General features: G+C 39.9%; 1 protein-coding gene across 3 annotated transcripts; it reads left to right on the forward strand.

The window, feature by feature from the left end:
* The first annotated feature begins 3,991 nt into the window (after positions 1-3,991).
* Positions 3,992-13,203, forward strand: zftraf1 (zinc finger TRAF-type containing 1). Of its 3 annotated transcripts, XM_053613263.1 has the most exons (5): positions 4,088-4,106; positions 4,607-4,887; positions 7,840-8,078; positions 8,208-8,419; positions 11,426-13,203. In XM_053613263.1, exons 2-5 carry the CDS (start codon positions 4,717-4,719, stop codon positions 11,815-11,817), a joined length of 1,014 nt encoding a protein of 337 aa, XP_053469238.1. In that variant the 5' UTR covers positions 4,088-4,106; positions 4,607-4,716; the 3' UTR covers positions 11,818-13,203. The 3 variants fall into 3 exon arrangements, with proteins under 3 accessions (XP_053469237.1, XP_053469239.1, XP_053469238.1); XM_053613262.1 differs by having other exon boundaries at positions 3,992-4,887; XM_053613264.1 differs by lacking the exon at positions 4,607-4,887 and having other exon boundaries at positions 4,008-4,106.
* The last annotated feature ends 954 nt before the right edge of the window (positions 13,204-14,157 follow it).

Below are 14,157 nucleotides of genomic sequence, written 5' to 3' on the forward strand. Positions count from 1 at the left end.
TAATGAATCTTTAATCTTTAAAGAATCTTTAAAATCTCCAAAGAAAATGTGCTGCTGCAGAAGATGCCAGTAAATATTTCACATAACCGTTAAAATGAAGTCATAACAATCTAATAGAAATTGGTAGAATTTGACTTTCAAATTATATTACATACCTTGTAGGCATTTGCTGTAAGGTTAGCTGTTAACACTTTGTTCCAAGGAACAAAGAGGAAAAAGTGTTAACAATAGCTCTCTACATACACCACACTGACCAAACAAGTAGAACATGTTTTGTTGCAAAATTAAGAAACAGCATTATTGTTATGCCGCTTCTTCTGGATTTCACACAATCTTATAGTCAGTGGTACTTCCCAAGACTTTTTGTTTTATATATTATCTTCTTTTTTTTATCAACAAGAGAATATTTATTAGTCATTTTATCCGAAAATGTGTGGCTGATCTCCAGTGTAGCAATTGGGTCATTTGAAAAATCATATACAGTAAGGCTTAGTAATCAAACTGCATCAGACACAAATGATCACAAATCATGATAAGCTGATTTCTCATTCAGCTGATTGGAATAACGTGTATTCAAATACATTCAGTGTATTAAATACTATCAATACCTTCAGTTTGAGATTTTTGGGGCTATAGGTCTGTCATTTGCAGTCTGTTAATATGTGTATTAAAATGTGATATCTGCAAATCACCAGGCTGACAAGAAAGCATTTTACTCATATTTCTACACATATGCAGTTTTATTTTTTATTTCTTATTACCATCTTGGTATGCTGTTATTAGACTATTATTAAACTACCAACAAGTTCAGTCAAAGTGTCTTACTTGAGTATCTTACACTGATTCACAAAATAATACAACAAACTATAAATGTACTTATAATGGTACTTTGTTTCAATTACCTTTGACAGATATTGCTTCAAATGGCGTACACACATTTAACTGTAATGTTAAGTGCTAAGTGTTTCATGGTTAATTTTTGATCTGAAAAGACTGCTGCTAATGCCCTCAATTAACTTTCAATAAAATTTTATTTGTACAGCACTTTTAACAATAGGCATCGTCACAAAGTAGCTTTAACGATTTTGCAGATTTATATTTAGATCCTTGCAGAGGTGAGTAGTAACGCGCTATATTTATTTCATTACATTTACTCGATTAACTTTTTGGAAAAAAATTACTTTTAACAGCAGGTTTAACTGACCATTCTCTTACTCAAATTCATTTTTAATTACAGAAATGTACTTTTACTTTGCTATATTCGGTAGAGTTCTTGCGTTACTGTTAAATATGAATGAATATATGTAGTTTTACATTTGCCTCACACATCCAGGGTTGACGGTTCGATTCCCTCCGTGGTCCTGTGTGTGTAGAGTTTGCATGTTCTCCCTGTGCTGTGGAGGTTTCCCCTGGGCACCCCGTTTTCCTCCCCCAGTCCAAAGACCTGCATGATAGGCTGATTGGCATGTCTAAAGTGTCTGTATTGTATGAATGGGTGTGTGAATGTGTATCTGATTGTGCTCTATGATGGATTGCCACGCTGTCCAGGGGGTATCCAGCCTTGCGCCTGATGCTTCCTTGGATAGGCTCCAGGTTCCCCAAAACCCAGTAGGATAAGCGGTATAGAAAATGGATGGATGGATGGATATGTAGTTTTCATAATTAGTTTATATCACGTATAATGAGGTTGAGAGTCTCGTGATACGTTGCAGTGGTCTGAATGCGGATGCAACAAGAGCTCACTTTTTTAGCGGCTCAGTCCTGGAGAGGGGAGGAAGTGAGCGTGTTGAGAGAGGCAGGACACACACACACACACACACACACACGTGTTCCATAGTCTGTTCTTTTGTTCTCTGTTGTCTTGTTTAAATGCAGATGCTGACAAGTTTGTGTTGTTAGCATGTTGTGACAATAAAGACAGTCAACTGTTGGGAAAATGCTTGTTTTTTGGGGTGTATGTGTGTGAGACTGTGTTGAAAATAACAGGTTGTGTGTTACTGTACCCATCACAGGACTGGAATATACTGCTTGATCTTGAACCTATGTTTTGCATCACATAAAGAGCACAGATAGATTTTCAAGGAGAGGTGTGACTTACAGTTCTCCATGCAGTTCAGGATTTTTCCTTCATTTTAATCCGATCCGAAGTGATACTTGAGTAGTCTTCTCATTGGATACTTTATTACTCTTACTCATGTAATTATTAACATACATTTACTGTTACTTATTATTAGTAATTATTTTTATAAGAAGTTTTACTTGTACTTGAGTAAAGAATTTGGCTACTCTACCCACCTCTGGATCCTTGTAAAATTGTAATTTCTAACATTATTATTTTTAACATTAACATTAAAAATAAATGGAATAAGTGGTAACCTGTTTTATTTTGTGTAAGTTCGTAAAGATATTGATTAGAAACAATATTTTTTACAACATTTGAGAAGTTGTAGTTGAACTAAAGACACGTTCAGTTACACCCAGAAACCCTAAACCACCCACCCTACTGTGTTATGTCACACACACACACACACACACACACACACACACACACACACACACAGACATAAGCTACAGGATATACAGGATAGACTGTCAGTTGCCATACCTAGGCTAGTCAATCTTGTTAGACCACGTCTTAGGACAGAAGCAATTACTCAGGGACACTTGTGTTTCATTCCATGACATACAAATAATAACTGGAGTACAGTACAGTAATCTACCAATGCCATGGTGTTATTGTGAAGATACACACACACTTGTTTTGTAATATATTTTGTATGATTAAAAGAGAGCAAGTGAGAGAAGAGGTAAAAGATCATGCTACATTTACATTTATAGCCTTTTATGCTAATCTTTTTTTTAAAATCTTATTCTCCTAATGGGGGTTGCAAATCTAGCTGCGATTTTATTTTATTTTCAGTCTGTACAGGATTTCCCAGTTTTTTTGTGATGGTTGCGGCTAAAAATGCTTGATTTTGCTGGGGCTTTTTTCAAAATTTGTGATACGACTTGTTGCAACTGAGTTTTTGTGCTTTTTTGATGCAACAGAGTTTTTTGTGCTTCTTTGCAGAAAACAGCTTGAATTGGCAAAATTGCAATTCCACAAAACAGTTTTGCATGGTCTTTCGCAGTGATGTTTGTTAGTAAATGAGACCTTTTAGCTGTACTCATGTTCGACGCACGTGAATCAAAGAGGGCTTTGGCTGAATGTGCGTTATGATGACGTCGCATGATGCATCTCGGCCCAAATCTGCGGAAAATCTGCTGTACTTTTGAAAAATTGCCTGCTCCTCCAAATATTGCTTGAGTTTGCAAAAGTATAAATGACATCAACTTGAATCTAACCACAATTTTAATGTAACTAGGGGAAAAAATGCTTTCAGTATGACGCAAAATGTTTCGAATTTTAACAGCGTAACTGGTTTGGGTTCAGGTTTGGAAATAAAAACCTCTCCTGACTATAACACATAAATATCATTATACACGCAGTATTTTGTGTCATATGTGTAATATTAAACGTTTTATGTTATGCCAATTGTTTAACATTGGAAGGGGTCTTTGACTGGGGAAGGGGGGGGTAGTTGAAAACGCCTGCTTTAGAAAAGCAGCTCGCTGTCAAGTTATTTTCGTGAATAGCATAACACAACAGAAGGGTCGTTAACGCTGCCATTTTGTCGCATACATCTCTGTTTCTGGTCTGTGGTCACCTTACTGAAGCTGACCTGCAGGAGGCCGCTGCGCATGCGCGAACAAGTCCTCTTTAAAATACCCCCACTACAGTGTAACTGTAATATTGACAGTCATCTGATGAAACACGGGTTTGTGCCGCAGCCAATCAGAGAGGACGCGAAGGACTGGCAGACACCAACCATGACACCTATGGGCAAAACGCTCAGTAAACAAGTATTAACCGGACACGGGATTGGCTATTGGAACCTCCCGGTTTGTGTAAACGCAGCTCTGATTGGTGGAATCACGACGGGACGAGGAGAGGGGGACGCTGGAGGGGAGGGGGTGACAGAAAAAAAAAACAAAGATGGCAGTGTAGACCTAGGGACGAACTATCGAAAAGACGACAGCGAAAAGAGCAGGTTTTAGGCTTTCAGGTGAGACCGGAGTGTGTGTGAGTGTGTGAGAGAGAGTGTGTGAGAGTGTGTGTACTGTGCTCCGGAAGGCGGAGAGGACGCGGTTAGCCCGGGCAGCTCGCACTGCCACAGCCGAATAACGGAGTCTCCAGCTGGCGAGCAGCAACAACAAGACCTGCGCTGTGGATGCAGGGGGAAAGCACGCTACTAAACATTCTCGCATATTCATATCCACTGGGAAGTGAAGTAAGCCATCACATCTGCACTTCACAGCCAGACATACAGTCTGTGTTTACTTTCCTCTGAACTGGGTCCACTTTGTGTCAGGGACTCACATATGAATCGGAGCTTATTATTACGGACGAGTTTATACACAGTCGGGCGTGTTGTCAGGAGCTCGGCAGTTCCACATTTCCACAATAAATAATAATAATAATAATAACAACAACAACAACAAAACAACAACAATAATAATAATAATCCTGCGTGTTTGGGTCGGACGCGGATGTCTTCGATGGAAGAGCGAGGTGAGGTGGCGGCCGCTCCAGGCTCATCCTCAGCCGGCGTGGGTGTCGGGCCGGAGGCCGTGGCTGCAGGTGCGGGTTTATCCGGGATTCAGGAAGAATCAGGCATGCGGAGAGAAGGTTCCGGTTCCGGTTCTGTTCCAGAGACAGACCCGGACGCGCCGCCCAAAAAGCGCGTGAGGCTGCAGGAGGGTGAAGCGGGTAAGCTCGAGGAGCGCCTCTACTCCGTCCTGTGCTGCACCGTGTGCCTGGACTTACCCAAAGCCTCTGTTTACCAGGTGATTACTGACACAGATACACCATTATTATTGTTATTGTTATTATTATTATTATTATTATTACATGCTCATATTATATTTGAAGATGTGCATTTCGGGACATAAGCCAGACACAGTAATACACAATACAGGCAACCAGGGACACCAGGAGGAATTTTGGGGCCTGTAACAGGTTATTGCATTGGGCTCTCTGCCAAGGACAGTTTTCATTCTCCTGGACAGTTTTCCTTTGATAGGGTCCTCTTGGGCCTCTTGTCTACCCAGGGCCCTTGAAATTATTGTCTCCTTTATGAGACATTACCTCAAACCAAAATAAATTAAGCTTTCCATAGCCTGTTTTTGAACTACACCGATCACCCAAATCCATAAAGGTTGTTTTTTTAGCATTAGCTATACATTAGATGTATAATAGTTGTTGATAATAGTCAGGAAAGGAACGGAGGTTGAATGTGACCTTTAGGGTAGTCTGACTTGTTGATGTCTTTCAAAGACAGACAAACAGACACACACACACACACACACACAATACTTTGTTCGTTTGTTCATGTAGTTTGGTGTTTGCTTTGATTTTCCTATCTGAGGATGTGTAACTGTGGCCAGGTTGCCAGGTCAGGGTGACTAAAACGACCCAATGGCCGTGAAAACCTATCTCAAAAACTATTAAGTTTCAAAACTCATAACCATGTGAATAGCTTTTAGTGTCCATCCTGTCAGTCATTGCAAAATGTATTGTAATATTCAAATTATAATACAGTTATAATAAGTCAGAATGAAATGTTATATTTCTTTTTATAATTTCATAAATACTATCATGTTCATATTGTCATGAAGAAACACCAATTAGGAATAAGCGTACACAAGACTACTGAGAAATTTAGAGATTTAGGTTTAGGAATGTGAATTCATTTACATCCGAAAACCGTGGGGGGAAAAATCATCCCATGACTGCAGTTTACATGTAGACCAATCGAGTAGGAAAATCAAGAACCTGACTGCAGCACTGTTGTGACCTGACCAGCTGTTCAGCCCAGGGGTAAACATGGCAATTCAGCGTCACATGATCCCCTTAAGCCAATCAGCGAGGAGGTCTTAAGTACCCCTCCCCCAAGAATGTTCCTCCTGTATTCCTTTAAATTAGGACATTCTTAAAAAAAACTGCTCATAAACACAGGCATTAAACACTTTAAACATTACTGCACACTTACTAACACCACAGCGGTTCTTTCTTCCAAGCAACTGATGTCAGTGATCCACTTTACAACACCGTTGAGCTCTGAGAGGCCCAACGTTTCGAAATGCAATGTTTGTTTAAAACACTCAAGTGTGCTTATATTCTCTACAAACTATGTGCAAGAATACACCATATCACAAGGTTTGTGACGGTAATATTATTAAACACAAAAAAACCTCCTTTGTATTTTAGAACGATTTTATTATCTGTCCAAGAAAGTGTTTCATCAACACTTCTTTTCTTTTTCAAAATGAAACAGATGTTTAATAACAGAGGAATTTGTAGATTGTTTGTGTTTAGAAAAAAGCAACACTGGCGTTGTCATTTTTCACAGTATTCCCTTTAATTTATTTTCACAGTATTCCCTCTAGTTTATCTACTCAGATGAACTCAGAAGTACTTTTTGTTTGTAATATTATTTTCAAAATAAAAGCATAAAACCTATTTTATTGTTCATAAGTCGTGAGAAAAGAATAATACTCCTTTGAAAATCTACAGTGTCCTAGATATTTAGGTGTTTAATTTTTTTTTTAAATACCCTTAATCACTGAATCTTTTTATATTTCAACATTGACCAGATGAATCAGTTAATTGTCCTTGTATCGTTCATCACAAATCCACTCAGATCTTAACACTCGCTCTTATACACTGTTGAGAAAGGTAAAGTAAGATGATCATGATAAAGATGATCCCGTTTGCACCTCGTGAAGGATATTAGCTAGAGTCAAGGACATGTCTATAGTGAGATGATATCAACAATGCAGAGGTTACGTTAAATACAGTGGGGGTCCAAAAATTAAAATCAATGCTATTTTGGTAAATTGTTACTAAAAATGTTACTAACACTGACAATTTAATTACTTTTTTATTAATTAACACCATTTGTTTGATTAATTTAACAGTTGTGCATATATTGTAATTAATTGAAGCAATACTTGTATCTTAATGGAAACTTTAGTTTTGGCTAGTCCAGACAACCTCGCTTTCAGGTACAACAAATTACATCTCTAATCCACGCTGTTAGGCTGTTAGGCTCCGAAAAATGATGAGCAAGCTTACCAGTTAGAACCTAATATAAGGTCTTATATTCAGTAACTAACTTAGTTAATGTTTATCTACCTGTATATAGCCTAAAAAGCTGAGCTGTTGGTAATTTGAGGAACTGCTATATGAAAATCACAAACTCTACAAGGAGATCTAAATGATTGACGTTGTGCTCCTAGCTGAGCTCCAGTTTCCCTAGCTTCTTTGCGCTTACATGTTTTGGAAGTTGTCATCTCGTTTCATCATTTCTTCCTCTTCTTATTTACTGTTCCTCTTATGACTTCCTGTCATCATATCTCACCGACATGTTAAGAAGGTTAGATGGCTTTATTGGGGTTTCCTGAGATCTTGCTGCATGATGCTCCCTCGAGGTTTTAGTGTTATTTTGGCATTTTGACCACCTTTCTGTGACCTATAAGAAATCATCCTTCAGGGGCCGCCTCAGGCAGTTTGCACCATGGATTTATGACAGTTCTGTCAATTCTGACAATTCTGATTTTAAGTTTGGGTACTGATTAAGATCAAAGTAGCCATACCTTTTCAGCTTTCATGTACAGTCATGTAGCCTCTGCAAAATAGTTAAACAACAAAATAGACCGATATTTTTTACTTATCAGAACTGAGACGATTGGATGCACTGTTTGCAGACTTTTGATTAAAGTGTGTTTTTGTGTCAGTGTACAAACGGGCACCTGATGTGTGCTGGCTGCTTCATCCATCTGCTGGCGGACGCACGGCTAAAGGAAGAGCAGGCCACGTGCCCGAACTGCCGCTGTGAGATCAGCAAGAGCCTGTGCTGCAGGAACTTGGCTGTAGAGAAAGCTGTAAGCGAACTGCCCTCGGACTGCAGCTACTGCCTCAAACAGTTCCCCCGCTCCAGCCTGGACCACCACCAGTCAGAAGAGTGCCAGGACAGGTACATCCTCACTCAACTGAGAAACACACGTCAGCACCCCACCAAGCCCTTCTCTAATTACAACGTCTCTGAATCATGTTTAATGTTGTTAGTGTGGCGTCTCTGATTTCTGCTTATGGACTTTGGTAGGCTTACGCAATGTAAATACAAGAGGATTGGCTGTCCGTGGCAGGGGCCATTCCATGAGCTCACTGCCCACGAGGTTGACTGCTGCCACCCATCTAAGACTGGCATCGAGCTGATGGGCATCCTGGATGAGATGGATCAGAGCCATCGCCGAGAGCTGCAGCTCTATAACAGCATCTTCAGCCTGCTCAGCTTCGAGAAGATCGGCTTCACAGGTACACATGTACAAACACAGCACACAGAGTTATAGCAGTTACAGCAAAGCATGCAATTATAAAAACATCATTCTTATCATTAGAACATCTGATATCATTAGTATGTTTTAATGTTGTTTATAGGACAGCGCTGTTTGATTGGCCAGAAGCTGTTGATTCAGTTTCTATAACAGCACAGCTCTGACTGTAGTGTAAGTTGTAATTCAAATCATAGTTTTATATCAATGTGCTTGTATTAAAATGTTATCATTGTTTATAGTAATAATTCACAGGAACCTGTATGGTGGACATGTCACATAATTGAAGTATAATAATAAATGTTTTTTTTAAAAACAGTGTATAGTGGTTGATTAAGGTTTCTGCAAGGACATTGTGCTGTGGCTCAGGTTGTTGAGTGGGTTGTCCACTAATCGTAGGGTTGGCGGTTCGATTCCCGGCCCACGTGCCTCCACTTGACAAAGTGTCCTCGGGCAAGACTCTGAACCCCATGGCAGCCTAGTGCCTTGCAAGTGTCTGTGGATGGGTGAATGAGAAATGGTGTAAAGCACTTTGTAGAACCGCTATGGTTGAAAAGGTGCTATATAAGTGCAGACCATTTAAAATTTATGGACACATCTTCAGTGTCAGCGCTTCAGGACTGCTTTCATTCTTCTCTGTAACGTGACAAGCTGTTTTTTTGTCTTATTAACTTAGACAGAAAAAAAGAGAGGCACTGAAGGAACGAATGTTTATATGTACTGTAATATACAGTGCTGTGAGAAAGTATTTGCTTTCTTCTTTGATTTCTTCTTTTTTTGTGTGTATCTCATACTAAATAGTTTTAGATCTTCAAATGAAATAAAACGTAAAACAAAGGCAACCTGAGTAAAAACACATTTATTTATTTATTTATTTTCGAGCATGAACTGCCTGTTTAAAGTCCTGCCAATTGGTTCAAGTCAGGACTTTGACTAGGCCACTCCAAAACTTTAATTTAGCTTTTTTTGAGCCATTCGGAGGTGGACGTACTCCTATGCTTTGGATCACTGTCTTGCTGCATAATCCAGTTGCGCTTGAGTTTCAACTTACAGACTGAAGACCCAACATTCTCCTTTAGGATTTTCTGGTAGAGAGCAGAATTCATGTTTCCCAGTTGCCCAGGCCCTGAAGCAGCAAAGCATCCCCACACCATCACACTACCACCACCATGCTTGACTGTAGGTATGCTGATCTTTTTGTGGAATGCTATGTTTGGTTTACGCCAGATGTAACGGGACCCCCGTCTTCCAAACAGTTCCACTTTCAACTCATCAGTCCACAGAACATTCTCTCAAAAGGTTTGAGGATCATCGAGGTGTGTTTTGGCAAAATTCAGATGAACCTTAATGTTCTTCTGGGTTAGCAGTGGTTTTCACCTCGCCACTCTTCCATGGATGCCATTTTTTCCCAGTGTCTTTCTGATAGTGGAGTCATGACCAGTGACCTTTACTGATGCAAGAGAGGCCTGTAGGTCCTTTGATGTGATCCTTGGCCCTTTTGTGACTTTGCTAGATGAGTCATTGCTGTGCTCTTGGAGGACTTTTAGAAGGTCATCCACTTCTGGGAAGGATCACTACTGTGCTGAGTTTTTCTGTTTGGAGATAATGTCTCACTGTGGTTCTTTGGAGTCCCAGAGTCTTTGAAATAGTTTTGCAACCCTTCCCAGACTGATGTATTTCAAATCACCTTCTTCCTCAACATTTCTGGAATTTCTTTCAACTTTGGCATAGTGTGTTACTGGGTAAGACCTTTTAACCAACTTCATGCTGTTGAAAAAGTTTCATTTAATTATATTTAATTGATTTGATTGAACAGGGTTTGCAGTAATCAGGTCTGGTTGCGTCTAGTCCAGCTGAACCTCATTATGAATGCAGATTCATAGATTTGGGGAATTAGTAACTACGGGGGCAAATACATTTTCACACATGATCAGTTGGTATTGGATAACTTTTTTGCTCTAATAAATAACATTATCGTTTAAAGACTGTATTTTGTGTTTTGTCAGATTGCCTTTGTTTTGTCTTAGATTTAGTTTTAATTTCTGAAACAGTTATATTAAGCACTGTAAGTAATAACTAACTTGTATTGCAGATGTTCCAACATTAAATTTAACTATAAACATTTATAACCATGTTGTTCATTGATTCAAAATTGCAGTCACTGGGAAATTGCTGGGAGTACGGTGGCTTAGTGGTTAGCACTTTTACCTTGTATCTTCAGGGTTGAAGGTTCGATTCCCACCTCCGCCCTGTGTGCATGGAGTTTGCATGTTCTCCTCGTGCTTTGGGGTTTCCTCCTGGTACTCCAGTTTCCTCCCGCAGCCCAAAGTCATGCATTGTAGGCTGACTGGCATTTCCAAATTGTCCAAATTGACAGTCCATTGTGATGGGTTGGCACCCTGTCCAGGGTGTGCCCCGAGTTCCCTGGGACAGGCTTCCCGCAAATCCCGTGTAGGATAAGTGGTACAGAAAATGGATGGATGGATGGCAAATTGCTGTGGTTTAAGAGGACTAAAATATGTCAGAATGTGCTGTTATTAAAAAATAATTAATATCATGGTGGCAACAGCAACTCTGCTTCACGTCGGGCCACATTACTCCACCTCCATGCCTCCTTGTAAACCTTTTATGGCAGAGGGGCAGCGCTGAGTAGCTCTGTTTAGTCTGGTGATTGTTTCTTTGGGCTGGAAAAATGTAAATAGAAGCATGAAATAAAGGAGTGGCATGACAGTGACTGTTTTTCTACTATGTCTTTGAAAAGATAGGATTATTACAGTTATAAATACACTATTCAGCATTACATACTGCACCTTTAATTACATAATGTTTTGAGATTAGAAGCCTAGCTCGAACAAAGCTAGAAAAGCTTTCGAACCAAGCTTAAAAGGAACATTTCAGAAAGCTCATTTATAAGAGCATCAGATACACACCTTATAAGCATAATAATACTGAATACTGAAAATCCCCCCTTCACTTTGTCTGAGTGTAGAGGTGCAGTTTCGGCCGTACCGCACAGACGACTTCATCACCCGGCTGTACTACGAGACGCCACGCTTCACCGTGCTCAACCAGACATGGGTGCTGAAGGCACGTGTCAACGACTCAGAGCGCAACCCCAATCTTTCCTGTAAGCGCACACTCTCCTTCCAGCTGATCCTGAAGAGCAAAGTAAACTCGACGCTGGAGTGTTCCTTCCTGCTGCTCAAGGGCCCGTACGACGACGTGAAGATCAAACCCGTCATCCAGCACCACGTCTTCTCCAACGACGCCAACGAGACGGAGTACGCGCCGCTGCCCATCAGCGACAGCGTCGAGTGCAACAAGCTGCTGGCTGCCAAAAACATCAACCTGCGCCTCTTTATCTTTCAGATCCAGAAATAGGTGGAGAACCGAGGCGTGGAGGAAGCGAAGGGAGGCAGGGAAGGAGAGGAAGGGTGAAGAAGTGACCCTGAACCACACATACCTCGACAAGAACAAGGATGAGAGAGCAAGCTATTTAGAGATGGGCCTATACAACCTGCAGTCGCCTGTGTTTGTTTGTGTGTGCCTGTATGTGATTAATAGAAATGTTTTCTGATCCTATATGGTCCAAAATGCGTGTCTGTTCATCAACAATCTGACCATTACTGATCCGTCACTAGTTTTAAAAAACAAACAAACAGGACAGTCCTGATTGGACACCACATTCAATATTGTACGTGTGGGAGTGTGTGCATGCATGTAAGTATGAATGAGTGCGAATGCGCAAGATAACCTAATTGAAGCACTACAGACAAGTCGACTATCTCAGCATGTGTGTGTGTGTGTGTGTGTGTGTGTGTGTGTGCGTGCGCACGTGTGTGTGTGTGTGTGTAGATTCACTTGTGACTGTGAGACAGACAGGCTTGTTGGAGACATAATCCAGGAAGCACTGGATTGATGTTTTTAAACAGCCTGCAGTTTAGGCAGTGTTACTTAAGACATCCTGTGGTACTGTACATGTGTGTGTGTCCATGCAGTGGTTCTCTCCTGCTCAGAACCCTCCTCTCAAGGCTTACACGCACACACATATACACACACATACACAAAATCTGAGCAGAAAATAGGCTGCAACTGCTTTAAATGTATTTTTGTAAGTGAAGGGAGACATTTTACTTGAGGTACAGCAGGTCAGGCAGCCTGAACAAAATGGCTGCTGACCTCTGAACGCAGAAGAGTGGAGTTTGCATGTTTTTAGTTTCTTCTCTGTGTGTTCTTAGGAGCACAAATGTTTATCCCAGTAGCATTATAGTCTTGTAAACTAACTTAAGTTTGATATTTTTAACACAATTATTATTTAAGGACCTGTGAAACTTAGCTTTATATCTTATTTAGAGTTTGATTTGTTATATTTTCCTCTCTTACTTCTCGTACACACAGTCACACATCCCTGTACGGCCCATTAATGGCACCAGCTAATCCATCGTTATTACTTTATTTTAACCCAAATGCATTATGGTTAGCAACAAAGAATCTACTCACTATAGAAACAGACTTCCCCTACCTACACCCACACACATCAGAGAGCCAGACAGGGTCTAATCACATCCCTGTGGTGTTGAACTCAACCGATCCATTTTAACATACTTGAATTCTTGCAGGGGGGAGAAAGCGTGAAGCTGATCTAGACCGTGTGTTCGATATCGAAGAGTCTAGTTTGAACCTGTTTCTGTATTGAAAAAGCTTTTAATTCTCACATTACACTCTGCCTGTATTTGTGCCTTTCTATTAAAGCTCATCGAAACGAAACGTCTGTGCACTTATTTGGTCAGACCGTAATGGACCAAAGTTCTATTCCACTTACATGAACATACTACCAATCGTAAAAAAAATATAAATAAATAAAAAGCATGAATACACTTGTGTAAATGTGTGAGAGAGTAGAAGCAGAAGAATAACAAATCATAGCTGCATTCACATTGAGTTCACAGTCAATGAATTTCTGAACTGTAAGGATGTTTTTATAAAATATAAAGGCAAGGCATATTTCTCAAATCATAAACTCTACTAGGTTTGAAGGACTGTGTGATGGACTGCCGTCCCATTCGAGGTCTATCTCTATCCTGTCTCATTCCCAGTGTTCCCAGGATGAATGAAGAAATGAAATGGACACCAGGCCTATCATGTTCACAATTTCCACATAACTTAATCAGCAAGAAACTAAACCGCATCCTATTGTTTTTTTCCCCTCCATTAAAAGACAACTTTCATTGCAGTTGTAAGATATTTTAAGGAAAGGTCTTTATGCTATAATGCACACTTTTGTAGTTTTAATTAGACAATGTCTATTAAAGATTATTTCATAACTAGTAAAATGATAACGTTAAAGTTTCTATATAATAATATACAGACTTAAAGATGGATCCTCTAAGACTGATTAGGACAATAGTTTTCAACATGTAGGTCACAACCCAAAAAAAGAGGTATTTTTGAATATTTGAGAAAGAAACATTTAAGATTTCATTGTTTAGGTCAGTAGCTGTGTTGAGTTAAAGGCTATGTTCTGTGCAGATTTAATTTGGCAGCTCTTTCCCTAATCAGTAAAAGGCCTTAGTAAAGGTGCATTTGAGTTTGTGTATGGTTTCTTTGATTACTAGTGTTAACTACTGTGTTACAGTTGTAAGTGCATTTTACTGCTGGTTCATTTTAAACCTGTTTTGGGAGATTATGTGGTCACTCATATGGTCTGTGAGTTGAACTTCC

The sequence above is a fragment of the Ictalurus furcatus genome, chromosome 24 (assembly GCF_023375685.1).
Source record: "Ictalurus furcatus strain D&B chromosome 24, Billie_1.0, whole genome shotgun sequence".
NCBI classification, from domain to species: Eukaryota; Metazoa; Chordata; class Actinopteri; order Siluriformes; family Ictaluridae; genus Ictalurus; species Ictalurus furcatus.

Bases quoted from the DNA above. Each gene is read 5' to 3' on its own strand.
- zftraf1 (XM_053613262.1), top strand. From the start codon at position 4,591: ATGTCTTCGATGGAAGAGCGAGGTGAGGTGGCGGCCGCTCCAGGCTCA. The intron at 4,888-7,839 runs GTGATTACTGAC...TTTTTGTGTCAG, and splicing joins CCAAAGCCTCTGTTTACCAG to TGTACAAACGGGCACCTGAT. The intron at 8,420-11,425 runs GTACACATGTAC...GTCTGAGTGTAG, and splicing joins CGAGAAGATCGGCTTCACAG to AGGTGCAGTTTCGGCCGTAC.